This window comes from Schistocerca gregaria, chromosome 10 (genome assembly GCF_023897955.1).
Source record: "Schistocerca gregaria isolate iqSchGreg1 chromosome 10, iqSchGreg1.2, whole genome shotgun sequence".
Classification (NCBI taxonomy): domain Eukaryota; kingdom Metazoa; phylum Arthropoda; class Insecta; order Orthoptera; family Acrididae; genus Schistocerca; species Schistocerca gregaria.
Genome location: NC_064929.1, coordinates 74,645,327 through 74,671,243, shown reverse-complemented (window position 1 = coordinate 74,671,243; position 25,917 = coordinate 74,645,327). Strand labels below are relative to the sequence as shown.

The following is a 25,917-nucleotide window of genomic DNA, read 5'->3' as shown; positions in this document are numbered from 1 at the left end:
CCAACTACAGCTTCCCTGGTCCAACAATGACCCCAGCCATTATCTTATTCAGTACACCATCTTTTGACATATTTATTTCCATCCCTTTGCTCCCCAGCTCAACCACTTTCTTAATCCTCTAATAGTCCCCACCTCCTCATTTTAGTTCGAAACCAATTACAAATCTTTGTTCAAATTGTTCTGGTAATCTTCATTTACTCTGTCCTGATCTTCCAAAATCATTACACCCAACACACCACTACTGCCACCTGCAGTAAACTAGTTCCTCCAGGGCATGTTACTACTAATCCTTTACCCCCTTTTTGCTCTCATCTCCCTCTCAGTCTCCTCCTCCCCACCACATATTTCTTTTACCCATTTGGTTAACCTCAGCTTCTCTACCCTTCCTTACCTTCTAGTTTCTGTCAATGCCACAGTGTAAGAAATGTCTCGAATTAAAACCTATTTATTAACCTTAGTTACTGAGTTTCGTGTTTTTATATGTCTATTAAGCCTAAGCAATATATTATGTGGTCATCTTTAGTTATTTCAATGCTACAAAAACAATGGCTAAAAATCAACCCACAAGAAATATTAGTGCTTATTATCTTGCCAATGATGAAATCTCTAGACTGAGTGAAATCTCACAATGGGAAAACAAGGGGAATGACTTCCGACAACTTTATATTGGGTAATGAATTCAGACCAGTTTCTTGGAAAGGAACCACCCTGAGACTTGGCTTCAGTGATTTTGGACAAGTGCAAACCCTAAATCTGTTTTGTGACCTGATGGAGATTTGGATCATCCATAATCTGAGTCCGGTCTCTCACCTCTGCACCACTTCAGCCAGGATTTCATGAACATGATTATCTACCACTAGCAATATAGGGTCAAATGCACACGCACTATTGACTGGAAATCAATTTTACATTTAGTTCAATAATTTAACTGTTCAGGAATCTACTCTGCAATGTGTGGGAGTTGCCTGTTCATAGATTTACTTACAATTGTGTGTTAATAATGTATTATTTACTTCTTTTCGACTTATTTGCACAAACTTATCTTATGTCACTCTTCTCAACTGACAACTGCAGTGTTATACAATCAGCTCAAAGCCTTATCAAAGAAATTCCTCACTATGACAACAGGAATATGACCCTGAAGAGATACTTATCTGATCCTTTCACTCAGCAGGTTACATGCCTACTATAGGGTAGAGGCAAGACAGAATGCAACCTCTCACTGACAAACTGACAGGGATGCTACAAGAGATCAATTGTGCCATTCTGAAGGTCCCACCTTAACATTTACACTATACAATTTAGAGATCTAGAAAAACTAAACCTTAACAACCACAATGGGGCTTAAGGTCCCGTAAGCACCAACCTACTCTGTACTGTGTAAAACGAAACAGAACTTGTGCTCTTTATTAGTTGGTCACAATATTATTGTACCTGGGAGTGACAATGCTTCAAATGGCTTATTGTAAGCCACCATGTAATCAGAGTTGATAGCATATGCACAACTGATCTGACAGCAATGACAGTGCAATGTGTTTTTTTATTCACCACTGTCCTTTTTACTGCATTGTCACCATGTGTTTCTGATAATGCTTAAGTGCAACAATATTGTGGTTGAGTAGTAACCTGCAGTAAATAGTGTGTGTAATGATGAAAGCCACAGGCAGGGCTACATTTTGTCTGTGCACCTTTTTCCAGCAAACATTTTTGTACAATAGGCATACAGGAATTGACATTCCCTGTATCATCTGTGCCACTAACAATTTAATGTATTGGTGTTCTATGACAATACCTGCAGAGATCAAAGTGTAAAGAGTGAAAAGGATATGGACTATACTTTCCACAGTCTGTCAAATCACATTGAAGACAATCTCCAATATATGAAGCAGACAGCACCTATAAGCTAGCTGAGTGCAAATTTGGAACTTTTGTGTACAAAACTGCCAAACTGGCATGCTCCAAAGTGCTGTTTGACTACTATAATAATGTGCAAACATGTATGTAATGTGCAATAACTCTTGCGAAAGTCAAATGCCACCACACACACAATACAACCATCTTGAGGAGGATATGGCAACAGATATTTAACTTTTTACTCTGCAGAACTTTCGAATAATTTGTACGTTATATTCCACTTCTGCATTTCTTTAACCCAACGTCAGTTATACTAGCTAATTTATTTTCACAAGCACTAATAGAAACTAGTTGTACGCAATGCAAAATTTTACACACAACATCTATAAATGCAATTTACTTTCTGGACAAAGGTTATCTTTCAACTGCCCCACAATGTATGCTGATACAACACTACACTGACAATATTTTAACATACTTAAAATTCGCATAGAATTACAGAACTCCCATGAATTTACTATTATTATAAAATGCATTGCTATATTCTGAGCACAAGTTTCAGTTAAAGACTTGCACCAGACTGCATACAGTCGCATGAAAAAAATTCCAGTTTCCACTAAATAACCCAAAACAACACTATTCTACTACCATTAACAAATAATTTAACAAATATGCACCAACTGAACACAGCACTGCAACAACTTAAAGGCTACCATGCATGAGTGTTTTTTTCTTCACAGAACCTCTAAGATATTTTTTCAAAACATGCACAAAAGAAATATGCAAAACTATTTTCAACATGAAGGTAACATACTAGTTAAAAAGTCTTCACATATCTTTGTGATAAAAAACTATGCAACAGTCAAACAGCTACTCATTACGCACAGAAAATGAATAAATAAGGTGATCAACAGATTTTTCAACCAAATTTACACATTACTAACCCACAACCACTTAAAGATCACAAAAGCCTGTAAACTATATAGAAACATCTTATGGCTTAACAGCACAGTTTACAAATAAAGGAGTCCCTAGTTGACATCTTAATGTAAGTAAATTATCTAAAATAAAAAATTGAAAGGTAGAATTAAGAGTCTTGTATCGAAGCCCAATAACACAAATTTAACCGTCTAATACTATATATATTAAAAAACAAACCTGTCAGAATGTTCTGGAAGGCAGTTTCAACATTAGTCGAATCAAGTGCTGACGTTTCAATAAAGGAGAGGCCATTGCGTTCGGCGAACATCTTCGCCTCATCTGTCGGCACTGCCCGCAAATGCCTTAAATCCGACTTGTTGCCAACAAGCATAATAACTATATTCTGGTCAGCGTGGTCACGAAGTTCTCTCAGCCACCGCTCCACATTCTCGTATGTTAGGTGCTTTGCTATATCATACACCAACAGTGCTCCTACTGCACCACGGTAATATCTGCAAAAGAAAATTGAGGCAAAATTAGACACCACATCTAGGTAAGTTACAAAGGAAGGCAATATTTCTAATTTATTTAAATTAATATATGTGAATATTTTAAATATTTGTGCCAAAGCTACAAACTGGCAGTAACATAAGCCTAGCCAATTTGGCATTCTGTAATACTGTGCATTTTAGGGATAAGGCAAGTCCACTTTCACCGGCCAAGTACATTACCAATGAGTTCCATGCTGTTTTTTATTTCCTTTTTCCTAGTTTAGCTACCGATTGTCTCACATATCTTTGGCGGCAGCAAATACTGGAACTAACCAAGCTGCCAATGGCTGATGAAATACGAAATAGAGAGCTCTTACATGCAACGAGCAGTGTTTATAAAATATGGTATGCCACTTATATTCCTAACAAACTTTTTGCGTGTAATGTAATGCCTACAACACTTTTGTTAAAAATGTAGTCTGTAGATACTTACAAATTGTTGCAAGTAATACTATCTTCAAAGTTATATTCTATAGTCTTAAATCTCATGATAGTTTTGGGCATCAACTTTGATGTTTGTCAGATCGAGGTCTCCATTGCCAGCTATACCTATCAACTAGTGTTCAGCAGTTTATTTTTAGTTGTATGTCGTCAACCAATCTCTTTCCAGTTCATTATTCTCTTTATAAGATTTTTCCCTCACCGACTTTCGAGACACCTTCACTCCTTAATCGCAATCACTCAAATTGATTAAATGCTTCCTGCACCATCACCTTTAAAGGGCTACAACTGTCACTTCTGTCTTTAGCACTGCCCACATTATCCACCATACAGAACTTAGCTTTTAAAAGCATTTCAAGAATCTTCCGATCAAGATTTATACTTTTTGAGAGTGTATTGCTTCTTTTATAGATTGTCATGTAGCCTTGTACAAGCCACATTTTGTCTTAATCCAACTTTCTTCTTTAGTTATTCTACTTCTGAGATAGTATCTGAGATTCACCACTCAAGTCTCGTCCATCCATCTGTTCTGTACACAATAACCTTAATGTTCTCTCCATTTATATGCATATGACATCAGCTACTACTACATTTGATTAAGCACTAGACTGTTCTTAATTCACTTTTGACAGCCACTGCTATGACATCAGCTAATAGTACCACACCAACTTTCCTTTTGATAGTCTTGCCACAATGAGTTTCTTACTTCCTTGCATTTCTCTTCACTATCTACAAATATAAAAATTATGTGCCATGCCACAGTTCTGTCTGTGTATTTGACCAAATCTCTGGAAGTACTATAGGATGATATGGCTTTCAGTAATAAATATATTCACCGTCCCCTGGATCCAGAGGATGCTGAAGAGGTTAACAGAAAAAAAACAACAATTGGGATAAAACGAAATCAGGGGTTTGATCATGAATATAGACCAATAGAACACAAATGCAGCAAGACAGTATGAGTGTGGGGGTGTGTGAGAGAGATCTGAAGAAACATGGAGGTGTATAAGGAATTAAAGTCTAATGCTCATAAGATATTGAGAGAAGCAATGGCTGAAAGCAAAATTTCAAGAGATGGAAGTGCTAAAGGAACAGAATGAAACAAAATTCTACTGTGCAATACAAAAAACGAGAAAAATGTTCTCCAAACAAAAAATATGTAGAAAGAGATGTTGAGACAATCTGGGACAACCAGAATACAGGGGCAAGATGAAAGGGAAGAAGCAAAAAGACCAACAATGTAGGTGGTTGTATAAGTGATATATAAACTGAAAAATAGCCGTGCACCTGATGAAATGATGCCAGTGTCAGAACTTACATCCTACATATATAAGAAAGGCACCAACTTATCTTGTGAAAATTATAGAGGCATAACTTTACTGGATACAGTCTACAACAAATTTTCCTGGGTGCTGAATGAAAGGATAAAATGTGCTAAAAATATCCTCTAAGAATGCCAATGTAGTTTCCAGCCAAACAGAGGCATTTTGATCAATTATTTGTAACTTGATAAATTGAGAAATTTTATTAGTATGACAGATCCAAACTTTGTTCATTGAACAAAATGATCCAGCACTTTAACTTTAAAGATGGGGTGAAACAGAGTTATGGTCTCTCTGGAGTCCTGTCTAACATACAACTGCACATCATGACAAAAAATAGACAAGAGGAGAACTTTAATGATGAAATCTAGTCATATGTACAAATGTGGATGATATTGCAAGTGTAGCAAGATAAGTAAGCAATTTTAAATAAATGTATGAAATAATGCAAAGAGGAGGAGCAAAAATTGGACTTTGTAAAAAAAACCAAACACATGGTAATGACAAATTCTAAGGCTTGAACACTATGACCTGAAGGTATCTCAAATGTTTCAAAACTTAGTGTGCAGCTTGCATGAAATGGGAATGTGCTGTGTATGTAATATTGCATCAAGCCAGTCACAATGATTTTCCCAGTTTCTAACACATATTTATGGCTCCCAGTATCATATGTGAGGTCTGAAAGCTATGCTGATGCAATACTAGTTATGACTAACAAGTCAAAGTTTTTGAAACCTTTGTTACTCTCCCTCACTTTATAGGCATTAGGTGACCGACAAATTCTGTTTCACGCATTTTGCATGCTTTTATGTTTATTTTTTGTTAAAAATATACAGTGAAGAGGAGAATGTTTAGGAGGGGCAAGGGGGGGGGGGGGTCATCTACAGAGCCTCTGATGAGTGCACAGATGATTAAAATTAGGTATTTTATGAGAGTTCTCATTACAAATAATTTGAACAGTAGTTGTTCCAAGAAATTTTTGAAGATGAGTTGCAGCGTATGTTTATTGTATTATTTTCACATAGTGTGATGTTATGAGGGACAGTACTTTAGGTACATCAGGAAATGAATGCAAGCATTAAGAGTCCAGTGAATGTAACACTGGACTGTGTATCTCCCATGTTTAATTTTTACCACACTGTACTTCACTATGGGTGCGAAATTTTCCTCTGATCTTGTGCTTTGTGTATTTAAGATGTACATTGGCTGTAAAAGAAATATAAAGAGATCACGTTTTTGCTTACATATATGAATACTAGCAATCTTTTTCATTTTTTCTGTAATAACTGTTGAATTGAAGTTTCATCTGCATCTACAAGATTTAAAACCAGACATACTGGAACATACGTATTTAAAGTCTAAAGTATAATAAATCTAAAATGTTTCAAAATTCTAACTATGCATTTGTACACACGAATTATTAATTTAAAACAAAAAAGAAAAGAAATTTTAGCCAGCCCATAGGTAATGGCAGCTATCTACAAGACCAGTACCATAAGTGTTTAAGTTGTGAGCTGCTTCCATTGCTTATATGTCCAGTTAACCAGTGGTGATAATACAACACACCATTAGAGACAGTACACAAAAAATTCTATTTGTGCAAACTTACAGGTATTCAAGAATCCTCTAATTACAAAACAACTACATTAAGAATATGCTGTTCCTCATGTGACCAGTGGTTACATATGAGTCAGAATGTGAACAATGACTGAAGCAGATTTGAACAATCTGAGGGCATTTCGAAGGGAAATCCTACAAAAAATGTATGGGTCTGAGAGACAGAGGGTTATACAGTAAGGCACAATGAAATACAAGAATTTATAAAAGGGAAAGAGAGTGAAATTTATTAAATCTGAGAACATGTAAGTTAGGACATATGGTGAGGATTACAGATGACATGATGCCCAAGCAAATAATGAAAGACTGTATTCCACCAGAAGGACAGGCCAACCATAAGCCAGATGGTTGGACAATATTTTGGCTGACTTTACCATGATGGTGAAAGATAGGTAACAGTGGGTTGAAGAGAGAGCAGAACAGATGTATGGAGGAAGATTGTTGAGGTGGCCAAGGCCCACCAAGAAAAATACAGATTCATAAGAAACATTTGTGAATATAAATTTATAAACACTTTGCACATATTGGCTGGACTATGATGAGAAAGCTCCTCACCAACGTGACAAAGCCATTATAGCCAAGGTCATCTGACTGCAGCAACAGCCAAATGGGAGCTACCACTGCTGGAACGCCAGTGCAGGATACTGCCAACTTCCTAAAACAATCTGTGATATTAAGCTGATAAGAGATTTTTTGGGGTCGAGTTAATGTTTAAAGGGTGTGAAATTTAGGGAAATGTTACACAGAAAATGTGGCTCACACCAAACTGGCACCAGAGTTGGGCAGCCGTCAGCTCAACTTGCAACTTCCATTATTGCCATGAGATGTCACTCCAATTGCCAATTAAATATGCAACAGGTAATGATAATGCCTCCTGAGAACTAACATAGGGTAAACGGTTTAAGGTACATGAAAGTGGCAATATTCAGTTACCCAATGTTTTCTAAATTTTTATCATAACTATGCAGTGACCCACAAGCAAAACTTCAGTCACGTCATCCACCCATAGATTCTCAGGACAGGCTACTAGTATGAATTACATTTCATTGTTACCAATCAGCGACCCAGTTATACCTTACCTGGTTTAGGTCTCATTCCATTAGTACTGACTATCTACATTTCTTCATACAAAGAGAATGGGTTGTCCTTCAATCCCTATAGTTGGTACCACTGCCTAAAAATAACCAACACTACTCTGTATTATAAAAATCCTTATACAAATCCTATAATCAATGAACATTTCACTGTTTCCCCTATATCTGCCTTCTGTTACTAAACGGGGCTAGAACTACTACTCTAGCATCTCACTCTTGCTTTAAAATGAAGTGTAACTTCAATTTTCTCTTCAACCCTCTGTCTGAAGCAACATTACAAGCACTTTCTATACATTACAGTGTGCAGTAGGTTTTAAATGGAGCCACTCCTATTTTCCTCAAATGAAGTAATTGTGAGTGCTGATCAACAAAGGCTAAGTGATCTTTTTTTACAAATGTTTATTATTCCACTTGAATATTTACAAGATCTTTTTCAAAGCACTTCCTCCCACTACCATGAACTTTTTATAGCATCTGTCTATCAATGCATTTTACAAGGCTTTCTTTATCACATCCTTGAGAATTTCCTTTCTTTTCTTGAGCATTGCTTCAGAGTTCTCAAACTGAAGGCCCCAAAGCTTTGCCTGTAGCAATGGGAATAGAAAAGAATGCAGGGTGCAAGATCAGGGCTATAAGGCAGTGTGGCACACAGGTAATATTGAATGGACCAGAAATAACACTATCTGATTTGCAATGTGAAGACGTGCACTAAGTCGCCACCTACTCCGAGAATGTTTTAGTTGCTTCCTTGCAATGTTCTTCCTCGGTTTAGCCAATATTGGTGTGTAGTGTGCTGCCTTAACAATAGTGCGGGGGAGACTGCATGCTGGTAAATCATTCCCTGACAGTCAAAAATGTGATAACTTCCTCTGCAGATAGAACAACTTCCACACTATGATAGCTCATTTTCCTTCAAGATTATAATGACGCAGCCACGACTTATCACTGCTGAGGGTCAATTATAGAAATGCAACCAATCCATCAGCAAACAGACACAGCTTGTCTATTTGCACAGCCTTTAGTTCTGAGTCCACAGATGGGGCATCCAATGGCCCCAAACATGGGCCATACAGAGATGACCCTACATAATCATAAAGGCACTGCAGTATGAAATTCAACGTTTCAGTGAGTTCACATAATTTTATCTGCCAATCTTCATGCATAATCACAACAGCTGTGTTAACACTGATTTCAGTCACTGACGAAGTCTTGCTTAATACAGACAAATCAGCCTTCTTTGAAGTCCCACAACCTCCTGAACACTGAAGCATGAAGTAGTGAATCTTCACTGTGTGCTTGCAACATTTTTTTAAGTTACAGTGGCTGTACAGTTTAAACAACCAATCTACTCTACTCTAATGGCAACATGAGTTTGGCAGGTATTTTACTAGCAGCTGGACATTTGTTCCTTCATAGTTCAATGCCTTTTGAAATTCCATGAATAGGATTTAACCACTTCATCGAGCACTTTCTTCATTTTCAGTTTACCTAATTTTTTCAGAGTAACTATACCGCTTCTCAAGAAATTGTTTCCAGCTTCTTGCATTGTTTTCTTTCTTACTGTTCCCCACTTACCTTTGCCATCTACAATCACTCTGCTCCTACTGCACTCAGCATGAACATCGCAATGTTTCAAATTTTTATGTACCTCATGACACCTATCCTCCATCCATTCTTTGTTCTGCAGAGAAGAGAAAAAGCCTTTTTACTCTTACAGAGACAAAAAACTGATGATTTTGAAGTTTTGCACACTGTACTTTCTCTAGTACTATGAAGAAAGCACAAAAATTCTTAAATTTAACTGTACTTTCCTAGATGAGATATCTCTTGCCTTGATTAAATCCCTGCATTTTAGGTTTATACTGTGTAAAAATGCAAGAGCATGATATTTTCATGCAATGAACTGCATATCTGAACACACAACCCCGTAAATAAAAACAGACCTCACAACATACATGGTCAAGTTAAAGCTTCATACACTACCCAAATCGTAAATAATTGCTGGCAGCATCAGCGTGAGACTGGCTGCTATGGTGAATGAAATTACTAGGAGTTATTTTAATGGATGAATGGCCTGACCTGAAGTTCTCTGAAAGAGGAGGAATTTGTTTACCATGTGAAGTGGTAATCTGACTACTACCAGTATGAAATGAGCAGTACAAAATACATTCAGTGGTTTGTATCTTAATATGTCCATTGTTATACTTTATAATGTTCCATCTACATAGTAGAAACAGTGGGCACTTCACTTTCCTCAAAAAAAATGTTTTTGGGTAACACCGTAATCTCTGCAACAAAGGCATGCTCAGTCAAGAACGCATATAAATGTTAAGCCAGTGTACAGGTATTTTAAAATAATTATAAAGGAGGCTTGGGTTCCAATTTATAATTACCTTTCTACCATTACAATACAGACATGCTCAAAACAGATTTGTAATGTAATTAAAGAAAAAGTAAAAGCAAGGAAAAACTTAAGACACTCATGCAAAGCTATACACAAGAAATGGTAGTGTAAGAGTGGTCAAAAGTATGTGTACAAGTTACAGATACTGATATTTCATTAATGTAGTATCATAACTGCTTTATTACAAGCTGGACTTATATAATAACTGAAAATGTTACCAGGACAAATCCATCAAAGCAAGTAAATAAGTAGAAGCAGTTATACGGATACAACAACCAAGACTATTCACAACTAAAGAAACCATAATTTGAAGCTCAAGATTTACTACAGAAATTGCTTCTGCATTGAGTACTCAAAAGATTAATAGATAAACAATTTGTTTCTTCTAACAACTCATAAGCATGCTTTCCAATCAATGGGGTCACAAGTTATATTCTTTTATGTCGTCTTTCGCCCTCAGACCAATTCTTAAGTCAGTTATACAGATATGCAATTCATTGAGAAATTTATTTTTGATTATGCTTTTCACTTTATTAGGAACCCTTCAGAACAAATATTTCCTCTGCTTTTTTCCCTGATGGCAAGTGCAGTCAAAGTGACTACGCAGCATCACATGGACTCTACGTGTTGGTTACACAAACTTTACAAGCATGTTTGGGCTATGTGGAGAAAGGGGGGGGGGGGGGGGGATTTGTGCACACTTGTGCAAACTGACAGCAGCAATAATGTGTGACTACCTTTAGCCTCTTACAATGCTGCACACGAGTTTCAGTGCACCTTAAAATAACCAGACTGCTTTAAGAAGTGGGCCAGATTCTGGTCACAATATATTGGCCACTTGCACATAGAGGGTGGCACATGCACACACTTTTCTTAAATTTAAGGGCAGTAGTGATAAGCAATGATTTATTGGGATTTTTGAGAAGTTACTTCTTGCAGTAATGTACATGAAGATGACTTGTCCATCTAACCAGTTATCCAAAGTAAACACAGTTTTGTAGATTCCATGAATCAGGTCTGTAGCAGCCAGTTTCCCAAAACCTCTACAGTCCATACCAATCATAGAAATATCAATTTATTGGTTGTAATGTCGAAATCTAATGGCCCTGTCTAAATCCTATGAAAATACTATATTTAAAAACCACTTAGTACAACATTGTCTACTGTGACTTTGCACATAAAATAACCTATCTTTATTATATTTTTGGTGAAATATATTGGTTATAGCATACAATGTTCATTTTTGTTTGTTACAAACCTGGGAACAACTAACAATTTAACACTTATCGTCAAACTCTCTTTTTCTTTACAATGCTTGTTTCAAATCAGTGTAGCTTAAGGAGTCCATGCTGGCATCACTTAAAACATCTTTAAAAAAGAGATAAAAGCATTTAATAATTAAGAAAGTCACACATAAGACGGCAATTAGAAAACGGGGAGACTAACATCAGCATCACAAAGGAATTTGGCATATTGACACTCATTTTCCAGAATATGAGGACAGTGAGAAAACTGTCTAAGAAAATTCTATAAAAACCAAGCAGGCAAGATCTGAGCACAAAGATATTGAAGTAGCTTTATTTACACATCTTAAGTGGCAAAGATCAAACAATGTGTGTATCCGTGACTATTCAAGCGAAAACCAATGAATTTGTGAATCTGTTTGAAAATCCGAACTTGACCTGTTTTTTGTCTTTGATACATTTCTCAACTCGTCATGATATTATCGCTGGGAAAATTTCTAGCGCAACTGCCAGTGTATCTGACAGTGTGACAAGTCGAGTGGCCTAAGAAGTGGCCTGTTTTGTGTGTAGGCTACAAGCCCAATGATATACTCAATGCAGATGAAGCTGGCTTGTTTTACCACATGATACCAGATAAGACACTGAAATTTGAAAGTTAACCGTGTTCAGGTGGGAAGTTTAAGACAAGGATCACAGCTGTAGTGCAGCAAATACAATGAGATCATGTAAAGAAAACCTTTCACCGATTGGAAAATATAGATTACCTAGATGTTTTTAAAAATGTCACTCTCTACCCATAGTTTACGAAAACAATGCAAGATCTTGGATGACTTTTTTGAAAGTGGTTGCGCAACTGACACAGCAGAAATCTAAGACAAAATTATGCTCCTCATTGATAACTGCCCTACTCATTCAGTAATCAATCTACATTGAATAAAGTTAAGTGTTTTTACCTCCAAACATCACATCAGTTCTACAACCTAAGAATCAGTGAGTTATAGAATCTCTTTAAACTGAGTACAGAAACTTCAGGCGATGAACATGTTACAAAAACTCTTAAGGTACAGAAACTTTTCTCAATATTCTTGGTGCAATTTTAATGATATCTGAAGCACAGGAAAGACTCACTCAAAAGACAGTTGCCATTTGTTTTAAACATGCAATATTCACAACTCTTTCCTCACCATCCCATGGTGAAGGTTATAGGTTTTCAACAACTAATGGTGCTGACGATCATGACTACATTACTCTGGCAGAATCTGTGCAAAAACTTCCGACAACTCTTGTCAACTTGAGAAATAGACAACTTCATCCAGGCAGACAATCTTACACTGTACCCCTAAGTGAGTTCATTACAGAACATTCTACACTGTTGCTACTTCTTTCTTCAAATATTAAAGGTTTTTATATTTTGCTGGCATATTACTGCTGTACATACTGCATAAACATAAGAGAACTTCCCTCAGTCCCTCTCCACAAACAATGTATAGTACATAATACACATGTACTGTATTTGCCATTTTCTGTAGTTTTAGCTCTGTGGCAGCCAAAATTTTTAATCAAAAACACAAAAACCCAGTTTTTGCAACTCTTCTCCAAAGACCATAAATCATTGGTCCCTTCGACATCATTATAACCAGTCTGGGCTGTAATTATGAAAGCTATGCAACATTACCTGAAGGATTCCCGATTACTTCTATTTACAAATGAAAACTATTTTAACACCCATGAAACAATAGTAGTAGTTCACTCGGCAGATCTTGCATCAGTTCCCTAGCACGCACCATTATGAGTCAGATAGCTAACCTGGAGGTGTTTCATATGTTGACTGCTCCAGTGAAACTTCCTTTTAAGATCCTTAGAACACTACCTGTGTTGGCCAATCAGGACTGCTGCAGCATCTGACATCACAACATGCAACCCACTGCAACCAAAGCCACACTATAGATGCATTTGGCTGAAACTAGTATGAAATGTGCATCTTAATTGTTTTGCATGTGGAGTAAAGGAAGCATTACTGCTTTAATTTCTGAATATAGGGAAAAATCTTTCCCATAAACAGAAAACTGCCAATATTACAACAACTGCCCTTTAAAATACGATGTGCTACCAAATATGACCATATATTGTGTGATAACTTTGGCAGACAAATTAGACACCACTACTGCCTGCTAAACATCAGTTGAGCCAGCCATCAAATACACTTGTTGGGAAACTTCAATCTGCATGAAAGGCTTAAGGAAAGGACTTTATAATGGAACAGAAGGCAGCTATCAAAACATTAGCTAAAGTTGGCACTGATATTAGCAGATGATTTTATGGAGATCAGTGATAGAGAGAAATGTCTGGAAATTTAGTTTCTTCAAGGACACTAAACTAATTAGGTGTGGGAAATAATGTTACAAATCTGGAGAAAAGATTAATGAGATAAGAAATTTAAGATGCAGGGAGAATAGGAAAGCTCTATCTAGCACAAATAGTTCAATATAGTGAGATGTTTTGTGTACCTGCATTAGTTCTCCAGAAATAGCCTTTGAGTAATTCAGAGGCAGAATGAGAATGGCTACTCTAAGGAAATTGTGAATTTGGTATCAGGAGGCTGAAAATTTTTGTGAGTACTTAGTTACAATATATTCCTGATACTGTCACTGAACATCAGCTAGACAATGTTATCTATCAAGAACAAACCATGTGCATTGTAATTCAACTGAGCTGGCCATTTTAAAATTCTGTTGACTGTACATGCCACACTGCATAGCCACATACTTCATGCACACCATCAAATATTTGTAAATTGCCTGACGTGGTATGCATCTTGTTTAATATTTCTTCATCTTTAAGCTTTTCAAAAACAGGGAGATTACACATTAGATTATTCTTTTTGAACTGCTGCTTTTTCTCAACAAAATTTTGCTTGCATGTCATTAAATACTCAACGGGAACCTGAAAACTTACGTCACAAAGTTAAAGAGTTTTCTTGTACTGAATGTCCATATATTCTGCAAGTTTAAGAGAATTCATCTTGCTTTCAGCTGTTACAATTTTATTTTACCAATAGATTTTAACTTTTACCTTCAGCTTGGAAATTTGATGCAAACTTAAGTCATATGCCAAATCTGACAATGAAAAGTGTGGCCAGACAGGCATCTGTTGCACATTTATACCTACAATTACAAAACCCAGTTGATAACCAAGCAGTACTACTGTTTTCATGAAATGCTGTACACCAACTCACTCTTAAATTAATTCACGTACACAAATATCTTCAGTCAACACCAAGTAATTTCGTATGATTTTCTTAGCAAATACATATCCACAACTTTCTTAAATAAATGTTAATGGTGCATGAAACAAAAAACTACACAAATTTTAATGTTTCAAGCATATTAAATGTCCAGAAAGAAAACATTCACCACAAAATTCTCAACCACTGCACACACATTTTGAAGAATGGAAATGTTAGCAACCTGAAACCATACACAAGGAACACTACGGTTCCCAGTATGCATTCCTCTATTTTTATGTTAGAAGTACTCTTTGAACACACAGAATGCACAAAGATTTTCAGATATGGAGAAAATGCCACATGCAAATATAACAAAGGCAGTCTTATAAAACTGTTACTGACCACAATGTTTATATATACTCAAAGATCTTTGACAGCTGGTGATATAAATGCAGGAAGAGCAACAAGGACTGACACCAAGTTGAGAATTGCTATTGAGCTCAACATATATACTTTATTGGATATAAATGGGAAGAGTGACAATGCTCAATTCCATTATTGGCAGATAATCACTGGAAACACTTAGGAGCACCGGTTTGTAAAAAACAAATTGAAAGAAAGCTTATCAAACAGCGTTGTTTGACTTATTCTTGAATATTGACAATTAGTCCAGAAACTTTACCAGGTAAGGGAATTACAGAAGATATATTACAAAAAATTATGTTGTATCCTATATTCGTGTGTGCACTCTCACATCAGCCAGTTGCAAAATTCCAGAAAGACAAAAGTTTTGCAAATCACATCACAGAGGTTTGCCATTAAAACTGCAAGAACAAACATTTCCAAAATATTTCGGTAACTTATCACTTCTTCCCACACACTTCTCAAAAGTGTCAATGTAAAATCAGAGATTCAAGCTTATTTTACAATTTACCAACAGTTTTTATTCCCAGTCACAAGCCCTGGAGCAGGAAATGAGAGAAGTAATAGCAGTTCACGTAAAACACTCCACCACATATGAAACCAGCATGCAGACCATAAACATAGATGTAAAACAATTCTACAATTCTCAGTGCAATAGTTCTCAAATTTACTCCAAGCCAACTTTCTGTCCACTTCTAATAAGTTTGTTCCACTTCCTTATACACATTTGGCAACAGCAATAAACATAAGAAATATTGTTTTTAATCTGAATAACTTAACAACTGTCATGAAGCCTGTTCTAAGACTGCCATTATTTGTTAAGTACCCAAACAGTACTTTGTATCTAAAAGTATTCCTAGAAGTTACTTGATATAAAAAGACCCAGAAGAACTAATCAATTTAATAACAGCAGCCAGTATAATGAAAACTAATGAATAGGTAGCAGCATACTTACGCCGAAGTGATAGCTCTGTATCTTTCTTGGCCAGCTGTGTCCCATATCTGTGCTTTGATTGTTTTTCCGTCAACCTACAAAGCAAGTACAATGTAAGAAAAATCTAAAAATAAAGTATTTACAAAAATATTTTAAGTGTTTATAATTCAAATGAGTAGCAGAATAAGCAAAAGAAATTTCACCTGGAATTTGTCAAAGCATATAACTGTACATGTAATTCCCATGACTATGAATATTTAAGAAACATTTGACATTATCTTAATGTGGGGCATTAGCACTGTTTGCCAAAGTCTGAAGTTTCTCTCTGGGAGTATGTTTGAGATAAAAACTAGAAATTTTCAGAAGACAGTTTCTCATATGAGATGGGAGGTAACTTAGCTCCAAACAAAAAGAAAGAATGAAATGATTATAAATAACCTAATGTACAATCTGAATTATCTACATTTGAGGAAATGAGCTGATTGCGTTTCAGATAATACAATATCAATATAATTGCACACAGTTCTTTTACTACAGAATAATATGCATATAGCTAATGATATTCCTCCTGAATTCTATAGTCAGAAAAATCAAATGAAACTTTGAAAGAAATGAATTGCAAGAAGTATAACCATTTGTATATCAGTTTTAAAGAGCTGTAAAGTGAAATTGAGTTTAAGGCTCACTGTTTAGTTTATAATTTACTTCTTACATGATGCCAAGAGACTGTCATATGCATGATGCTGCATACAATGACAACTAGGTTCTATATGAACCTCAAAATTGCATAAAATGAGGTAAAATAGGTTTGTACCTACCAAACTAACAATGAGATCATACCATAGATGAAGCAATTTGTCCTTTGAGGAGGAACTACACTCCAGGTATGAGAACAATAGTCCTAACAAGGGATACAACTATTTTAACTAAAGCTAGAAATTTGGTACAGATGATTCCACTCCAACTCCACATCTACTCGAACCTGGTTTGAAGCTACGTGCTAAGAAAGTTAACTGGATCAGCAATTTCATGGAATTCTAAACAGCAACAAGCAGTAGCATTAACAACAGAAGCCAAAAAGTGGTGTAAGGAGCTCCATACCCTCAATGATTACATGGTGAAATGTGTTTTAAACACAGTGAAAACCTAAAAAATGTTTTCTGCGATAACGGAGGTGACACTGCACTGTCTCAGTTGAGAGCGTCACACTACTCCAGGATCAGACAGTGACATCTAGCTGATTGCAGAGCCGCTACCCCATCAATAGCCAATCAGAAAGCACTTTGTTGCACCTTCTGCTCCACACCCCACAGTGAAATCTCTACTTTGGCAGGTAGCACTACTACAGTCACTTGCAGATGATACTTGCAGTTTGTAACCTGAACAATTGTGATCCATTTCTTTGTGTGCTTTGTTTCTCAGTGAGCACATTTATTTTTCCTACAAAATGTCTGAAGCTTCTAGTGGAAGCATACATAAACAGGTGGGTGCTAACCTGAAAGTTCAGCAATCTGCTCATGTTTTGCGCCACACTGTGTGTGTGGGTGTATTTTGAAAAGAAGAGAGAATGTTATGACTATTAGCAAATGGAGGCAGTTTAATGAACTGCAGAGGCTTTGAAGATACTTAAAAATATTGGCATCAAAGTTTTCATGAAAAAGTACTGTGTAGAGCCTACAAAGATCTAATGAAGACAGAATTGTGAGTAACAAACTTGGACACATTCCTACAAGGTACTATTTGTCACCACATATATGGATATTACAAGTGAAAATAACGTCTAACCACAACAACCTGTTACTCTTCATTAGCCAGAATTGTTCAGTGGCAGCATGACAAATTTGTTAACACTTGCCAGAGCCCTCATTTCCTGCATAAAAAATTAATGGACAAAAATCAAAAAAAAAAATTGGGGTGATATAGCACAACAGTGTATTTAAAAAAAAAACACAAACTCCAGTCATTCTGTCAGAAAAGGTTGTACAGCTTATAGTATATGTGGAAATTTTGCTGTTCACGTGGGAAATGACAATTATCGTTCCATAAAACACGGGAGAACTGCCGGATATCAGTAACTTTATCTGTATAAAGATGGAAATCGACCCGATACCGATACGCCAAGATTTCACAGTGGAGCGCGCGAGGCACAGCGCACACAGCCGCTATGAACGCGCACGCTGAGCAGCGCATGCGCAATGTCACCTCAGTACAGCTTTAAATAGTCGAGCTCAGCGCGTACTCGCTAGTACCACTACAGTGGCACTCACCTGAAGATGGCCAGAAACTCTGCACCGAAATATCGTGGCAGAACGTTACTGATATCTGGCAGTTCTCCCGTGTTTTTATGAACAATCAGTACTTCGGGAAAGCTTTAAACATCACATGACAATTATCGTCTCGCAAGATGGAACTTCATCTGATTTCATACATAACTGTCTCCTCGTTGACAAATTTATGAGAAAAACAAGAGACTAACAATAGTTTTATGAAGTGGTTCAGGGTAACAAACTTAAACAGCCGTCTGTCACTGCAATGGATAGTGCCCCCACACCATTCAGTCATTAAAGATCTGAAAAAGACAATGGAAAAAGCTGATATCATTGAATGGCTGAAACAAAGTTCAGAATTATTCATGGGAGGCAGAGCTCAGAAATAGTGAAAAATATAAGCCACAGGTTCAGCAGAATGTTGCAGGCTGAGATGGGTCAAGAACACGGCCTCAGGGTCGCAAGCTTCCACCATACCATTGTTGCTTCAACACCAATGAAATGGTTTGGGCTCAGATTAAGCATTATGTGGCAACAAATGAGAAAAGCTTCACTGAAATAAATAGGAAAAGCTTCACTGCAGAAGAAATTAAAGAACTGTTTGAGGAACCAATGGCAGGAATGATGCCGGATACATGGAGTAATGATGAACACCGTACAGAAATTGATCTTCAAGAAACATGAAAGAAAGGGAATGTAGAACATAATATTGAAAACAATTACATCCTTCAGAAATTCCAGTGACACCTCCACAGACCAGAGCACAGAATGACACTGCCAAGGAAGAAAGCGACTTCATTTACACTTTGCCATAAATCATCTTAATTTTTGTAAATCTCACCTCATTACTAAATGACAGTAGAAGTATGATGTACTACATGCACAGTGATTGTTGAGTAACTACGCAGTTTATATTATTTTAATGTTTCAAGGTACTTTATGTACAAGAACAATTTGGATCAATCTGTGTGTCCACTTCATTAGAAATATGGCAACTAATAAGAAGCATTTGTAAAAGACAGTGCACTTCCTGCTGCTATTATTGAGATATAGAAGAAACAGGAACAACACATGAGTATTGTGTTACATGACAAGGATATTATGAGTCTGTAAACATAATCAATACTTCACATGAAGTAAATGAAGTCGCTTTCTTCCTTGGCAGTGTCATTCTGTGCTCTGGTCTGTGGAGGTGTCACTGGAATTTCTGAAGGATGTAATTGTTTTCAATATTATGTTCTACATTCCCTTTCTTTCATGAGGAGGTAATTCACACAGTCACAGCCATAATGCACAAACATACACTAGGGAACTGACATTGCCCCTTCTATGCTTCACTGCATCTCACTGATAATCACTTTACAATTTTGACTGTGCATAAAATGCATCAATATGAGGTAGCACTATACTCATGAGCTAATTAATAGAATAGAAGGGAGAACCGATAGAGGTACTCAAGGTATCCTCCGCCACACACCGTCAGGTGGCCTGCGGAGTACGGATGTAGATGAATGTAGGACAGTTAAGTGTCAAGTCCATCAACATTAATAAGCAGCATGCTGCCTTTTTCAATGAAGCCAAGCTGTGGGACTTTCAGTGTCTGCAAATACATACTCCACAAGCCACCGTAAGGTGCTGGCCAGAGGGCATATGCACAGGGATGTTGGGAACTGTTTCTGCACAGACAACTTTTAAATATTTGTCGTCTTCATCTCCAATCCCTACTATAATCATCACAGAATAAATAGTTTCATATTTGTGTTTCTGACAAAATGGCATATGAGAATTTAATTCTTTACCAAATTACTTTATATTCTCCTAAAAGGACTTAATAGAGTTTATCCAGTAGCACTATAAAGCCAAAATTAAAATACTACTGAAGCTCCAAGTAGTCTTAATTGTCAATATACATCCACATATTATTGCAACTGCATTAAGAACCAAATCCCCACCAAACTCATTTCACTTGCATGTTTCGATTGTCAACATACCACAAGTTTGAACTTGACAACACTTAAGACAAAAACTGCATGATTTGTGTGGGATACTGTCACCTTCGAATAGATCTGTAATGAGCCCCGGATGTACATTAGGCAGGAGGGGACAACCTAGTCTCTTGCTGCTAAAACCCCGAAGTGTGACTACAAAACAATATTTTGAGCAATAAAGGGATCTTTATCACTCTGAGGTCTACATTTAATGTACTTTTCATTACAAGTAATAAAATTCACCACAAATAAAAAGACAGTAGGAGGTACTAATCTGTTTTGTAAGCATGCATAAACAGCAAACCTAATACATAAGCAGCACTTATATTTTTCTAAATTATCTAAAGCATGCAATAATTGTGACCCTACTAAAAGGAAATGCAGAAAATACTGAACACTACACACCAGTTGCCCCACACATTTGGTTACCAGAATACAATTTTCTCACCTCACTTTAGGCTCTCAGGAGGGATAACTGTATTAAAGACATGTTTAGAACTGTCCCAGACTTTGACAACCACAAAATATTCCTAAACAAACTAGAAATATAACTATGATAGCTACTGGCTGGTTCTAATCATACCAGTAAAGTAGGGTGCAAATGAGAGCTCCACTTCGGGTCTCAGCACTAACATCGGTGTTCCTCACGGGACTTTATTAAGACCAGCTCTGTTTGCCAATAAATTTCTATGGCATGGCAGACACACAAAAAATTCTCTTTGCTGATAATGGCAGCACTAAAGTCACCAATGAAACTCCACAGCTCCTTCCTGATAATGCAAATGAATAACTGTCATGACTTTCCTACAGTACTCACAAAAATTTCAGACTTTTTCAACACCACCATAGTCAAACAGCTGTCATCCCTGCAAACATGCTCATATATTCCAATGCCTGTGTATGTGACATATGGCTTCCCTTGTATTAAGCTGACATACAGAACTGTAAAATTACCCTGGGACATAATTATGAAAAATTTGGTAGGGGGGTTAGACACAAAACTTAGGTTTAATCAGTAAGTTATTAGGGTGTAAGAAAGTTTAAAGTCTTAAAAGTATGCTCAGAGCACTAAGCAATTACTGTACGTCACAAACAGTAGCACCTTATAAACAAGGTATTACACATTTAACTAACTGCTGGGACTAGTATTCGTATATGGAAGGTTTAAGAGTATAATGTACATGAGAACTTATCGACATGCCTTTATAAATATTGTTTCTTCAAGTTAAAACTTTTCTCTAATTAAATTCTGATTACAAATAATGCTTGTCATTAGACATTACATTTGCTGTCCAGAACAATTTACGTTTTTACTCTAATTGCATGAAAGTTCATTTTTGTGGATATTAAGAAACTCCTGGTAGGCCATATACTAAGCCTATGGGCAGAAGTGCATTTCATAAGCCTATTGAGAGGGGCAAGATTATGAACTAAAAAGGAGCTGAGAAGCTTTTGATTTTATACTGGCACACATGAACGTCAATTCAGGACTGAAGAATTGTTAGTAACTGGTTCGGGATATATAACAAGGCAATTACTTCAATTAGCTCCTGATGAAAATTTCACTTGCATTTAAAATCACTAATTTCAGTGCTATATAACGATCCTAGTCTTACCTGGATGCTTCTCGTTGCAAACTCTACTCCTATTGTGGACTTCGACTCGAGATTAAATTCATTTCTAGTAAATCTGGAGAGGAGATTACTCTTTCCAACTCCCGAATCTCCAATGAGGACAACTGTAAGAGAGAAGGGTTACTCGTGAAAAATACTATGTCTTGTCTTCGATTCGTTCACTGCCTGAACAGAAAACTGAAAACAATAATGAGCATATATTCGCAACTTCATTTTCTAATTGATGAATTCGGTATTGCGACAAATATGCAACTTTTAGTGCAGATTTATGGTTTTTAAACATTCATAATCATCTAATTGTAGGCTAATATAGTAAATAAATCGGTCGAAGATAACCTTCGAAGACTCTTCTGATATTCACTATCCCTGAATCATGCCACGTTAACGCATAGACCCCAATACAAAATTCACTGCCGCAGCGAGCACCATAGCACGATCACTTTCAACGTACTTTCGTTAGTTGTTTAAGGCCAACGTCAGTACTTGACCCACAAATAACACAAACTCGCAACGTCAATCCATAAAACGACTGCCTACGACAATGACACTCCCGCACTGCACAAACGTCAAATCCTAGGTCAAAGGAGAAAAAACTCTGCAGGAACGTAATTACAATGCGATATAATAGTTTCTACACAGTATCAATTCAAGAACTTCCACGATTACTAACACACAAATTCTGAATCGTCTACCATTAATCTTTACCTTTGAACAAATAATCGTATTCATCGTCTCGGGTACCCATCTTACTGGAATTTGCACTCTATGTAGACTGGTAAAAATCAATAATATTCAAAGATAAGACACTAAGTATCACAGCAGTCTTGAACCCGTAGGCAAGAGGTGTCACGACACGGCGACGCGGTATAGAATATAATAAATTAACAGAAGAGTTGTGATTTGACGCTGTAAAACGCCTGATTAGTCTGAACTAACAGGACAATATTGCAATATGGCTGCCACTCTTCTCCGCCCCTTCCATTGCGCATGTACATGACGTAATTCTGCGCCTTCTAAATATTTCGTGTGACGATGACAAGTTGACAACTAACCCAGAACATGACGCTTGCATGTGAAAGAAAATTATTTTTACTGTTCAAAAGATATTTAAGGAAGAATAAAAAAGTCTCTATATACTGTTAAATCAAAATTGATATGATAGCCGTTTAAAGAATGAATACTCGGCTGCATAACAGCTTTCCTAAACGCTAAAAACGGACGAGAACATTTTTGTGTTCTGTTCAGCTGCTAGTCTCATGACTCAAACGTTTCTACGTTTCGTATCAATGAATGTCAGAGGTTAGCAATATTGGCTTCGGAATATACATATACCATGGCGCTCCTCTCCTTTATGGCTTCCTCACGTGTGACGACCAGATCATCTCCATTTGCTATGCACTTTACAGTAGTTCGTAGAGTATACATGTAATATAGATGTTATTGGCACAATTATTAACATCCACAGCCACTCGTCTGCAGAACAACGGCATTGCCGTAATAACTCAATACAAGGTGACCAGAGTCCCTTACCCCATCATACTCAGCTTGAAAGCAACGCCATTCCTGAAATCATATTTACTTTTCCCAGTCACCCTTGGACACACTCATGTCTTCAGACTGATTGGAAGTGATCACCTTACCATCATTCTCATAATCACCTACACCATACCCAATAGACACCCCCCCCCCCCCCCACAAGTATTTTCCTGAAAATAAAAGAAGCCTACTCTCATACTAACTGGTACAGCTATCAAGATTTCATACATACCCAAATTAAATCTCCCCCCCCCCCCCCCCATCTACCCTGCAAAGCAAAGGTTAACATTTTGCTCACCACATTCTTCCTTCAAGTTATCATGCCTTGTTTCAGACCTTGTCCACCATAATCTCTAATCGCGTAATTTACCCCCACAAGGCCACAGTTCTCCTAAGAGAATCTTGTCAACTACTCTGATCCTTCTTCTCCTAACCGCAGAACATTCCCGCATGTCACCGGCAACTACAGCAACATAACTGTAATCTCCTCCTTCACACAATCAAACACTGAGACTGTCAACAGAAAAGTACCACATAACATACCCAATTAACCATAAACTCAACATAGTATTGAAAAGTTATCCACCATATCACAATAAAAATCCTTCACCACCTTATCCTCTCCTCCACAACAACCCACTATTACCAAGTAACCTCTAAAATGCTAACCTCTTTGCTTCATACCTTAAATATATCTGACAGTTTCCACTTATCCACACTTAAAGTATTTCATGCCCTGTGTCCACATGTTTTCCAAAGTAATCACTCTGCCTCTTGGTCACAGCTTGCAATACCTTTGCATAACGTCAAAACTCGAATTAAGCACACCAACTGCAGCACAAGACATTAAAACATCAGTCTCCAGAAAACACAATATCATCCATAGTCATGACTCTATTACATACATCCAAGCATTGCTGTAAGATCCTATCTGATATGCTGGTTTCTATCTGGAGCTAAGGAAGACATCAAAAATACTCCTGTTTCTTAAACCTATCAAACCTCCCAGTGAACTAGAATGAAATTTTCACTCTACAGCGGAGTGTGCGCTGATATGAAACTTCCTGGCAGATTAAAACTGTGTGCCAGACTGAGACTCGAACTCGGGACCTTTACCTTTCATGGGCAAGTGCTCTACCAACTGAGCTACCCAAGCACCACTCACGCCCCGTCCTCACAGTTTTAATTCCGCCAGTACCTCACCTCCTGTGAGGACGGGGCATGAGCCTTGCTTGGGTAGCTCAGTTGGTAGAGCACTTGCCCGTGAAAGGCAAAGGTCCCAAGTCTCGGTTCAGCACACAGTTTTAATCTGCCAAGAAGTTTCATATCAGCGCACACTCCACTGCAGAGTGAAAATTTCATTCTAGAAACAACCCCCAGGCTGTGGCTAAGCCATGTCTCTGCAACATCCTTTCTTCCAGGAGTGCTAGTTCTACAAGGTTCACAGGAGAGCTTCTGTGATGTTTGGAATGTAGGAGATGAGGTACTGGCGGAATTAAAGCTGTGAGGATGGGGCGTGAGTCGTGCTTGGGTAGCTCAGTAGGTAGATCACTTGCCCGCAAAAGGTAAAGGTCCTGAGTTCGAGTCTCGATCTGGCACACAGTTTTAATCTGCCAGGAAGTTTCCTTCCAGTGAACTATCATCCTATCAACCCATTATGTTCTTACTTACATCCTTAGCAACATCCTTGAATCTGAAGTCACAAGACTTATTCTGGGGATGGTCGGATGATACGTGGCCAAAATATCAGTGGAAGAAATTTTATTTGCACAGGTGCATGCATGAAATTTAATGGAGATTCAAGGATGTTGCTAAAGATGGGAGTAAGAACTTAATGGATTGATAGAAAGATAGTTCACTGGGATGTTTGACAGATTTAAGAAACAGAAGTATCTTGGATGTCTTCATTAGGCCGCAAAAAAATGAAAATGCATCCTTGAATCTGTTTTAAACCAGCACTCCATATAATTATGGAATACACCTACTCCCCAACACACAATATGGCTTCAATCCAAAACATTCAACAGATGATGAGCTCCTCATCTTCTTTTTGTAACTGATCAAATACTTTTTTGACATATTTGTTTTCCTTGACCTTAGAAATGTCCTTCAGTACAAATCACATCTTGGTCCCCTCCTTCAAACTGCAAAAATATTCTCCTTCACTGAATTACGCCGACTTTTTTGCTTCCTTTCTGACATGCTGCCCCTGTTTTGTTACCATCAGCCACACACAATACTTGTATCTTTTAACCATCTCCAGTAGTGTCCCAAAGATCAGTCCCATCTTCTCTCCTCTATCTACTCTACACAGTTAAGATGCCCCAGCCACCCATCTCCCTACATTTGCTGCAGTATGCTGATGACAGCACCTTCCTTGTCAAGTGCCCAACCATACAAGCTTGTCAGTTGTCCTTCCAGACCCATTTCAATTGCTTTTTTTTCCCGGTGTAATCCCTGG

At 37.3% G+C, this 25,917-nt stretch overlaps 1 protein-coding gene across 2 annotated transcripts in view; it reads right to left on the bottom strand.

Moving 5' to 3' along the window:
* Positions 1 to 23,186, bottom strand: part of LOC126293299 (ras-related protein Rab-11A) — a 52,402-nt gene extending 29,216 nt beyond the window's left edge. The window contains exons 1-4 of one of the 2 annotated variants that reach the window (XM_049986430.1): positions 22,626 to 23,186; positions 21,903 to 22,024; positions 16,053 to 16,126; positions 3,013 to 3,287 (exon numbers count right to left, since the gene is read on the bottom strand). In XM_049986430.1, coding sequence (XP_049842387.1) covers positions 3,013 to 3,287; positions 16,053 to 16,126; positions 21,903 to 22,024; positions 22,626 to 22,665 — 511 coding nt within the window. In that variant the 5' untranslated portion in view covers positions 22,666 to 23,186. The remainder of the gene's footprint in view (positions 1 to 3,012; positions 3,288 to 16,052; positions 16,127 to 21,902; positions 22,025 to 22,625) is intronic. The other variant, XM_049986429.1, reaches the window with a different exon arrangement.
* Between the last annotated feature and the right edge of the window lie 2,731 nt (positions 23,187 to 25,917).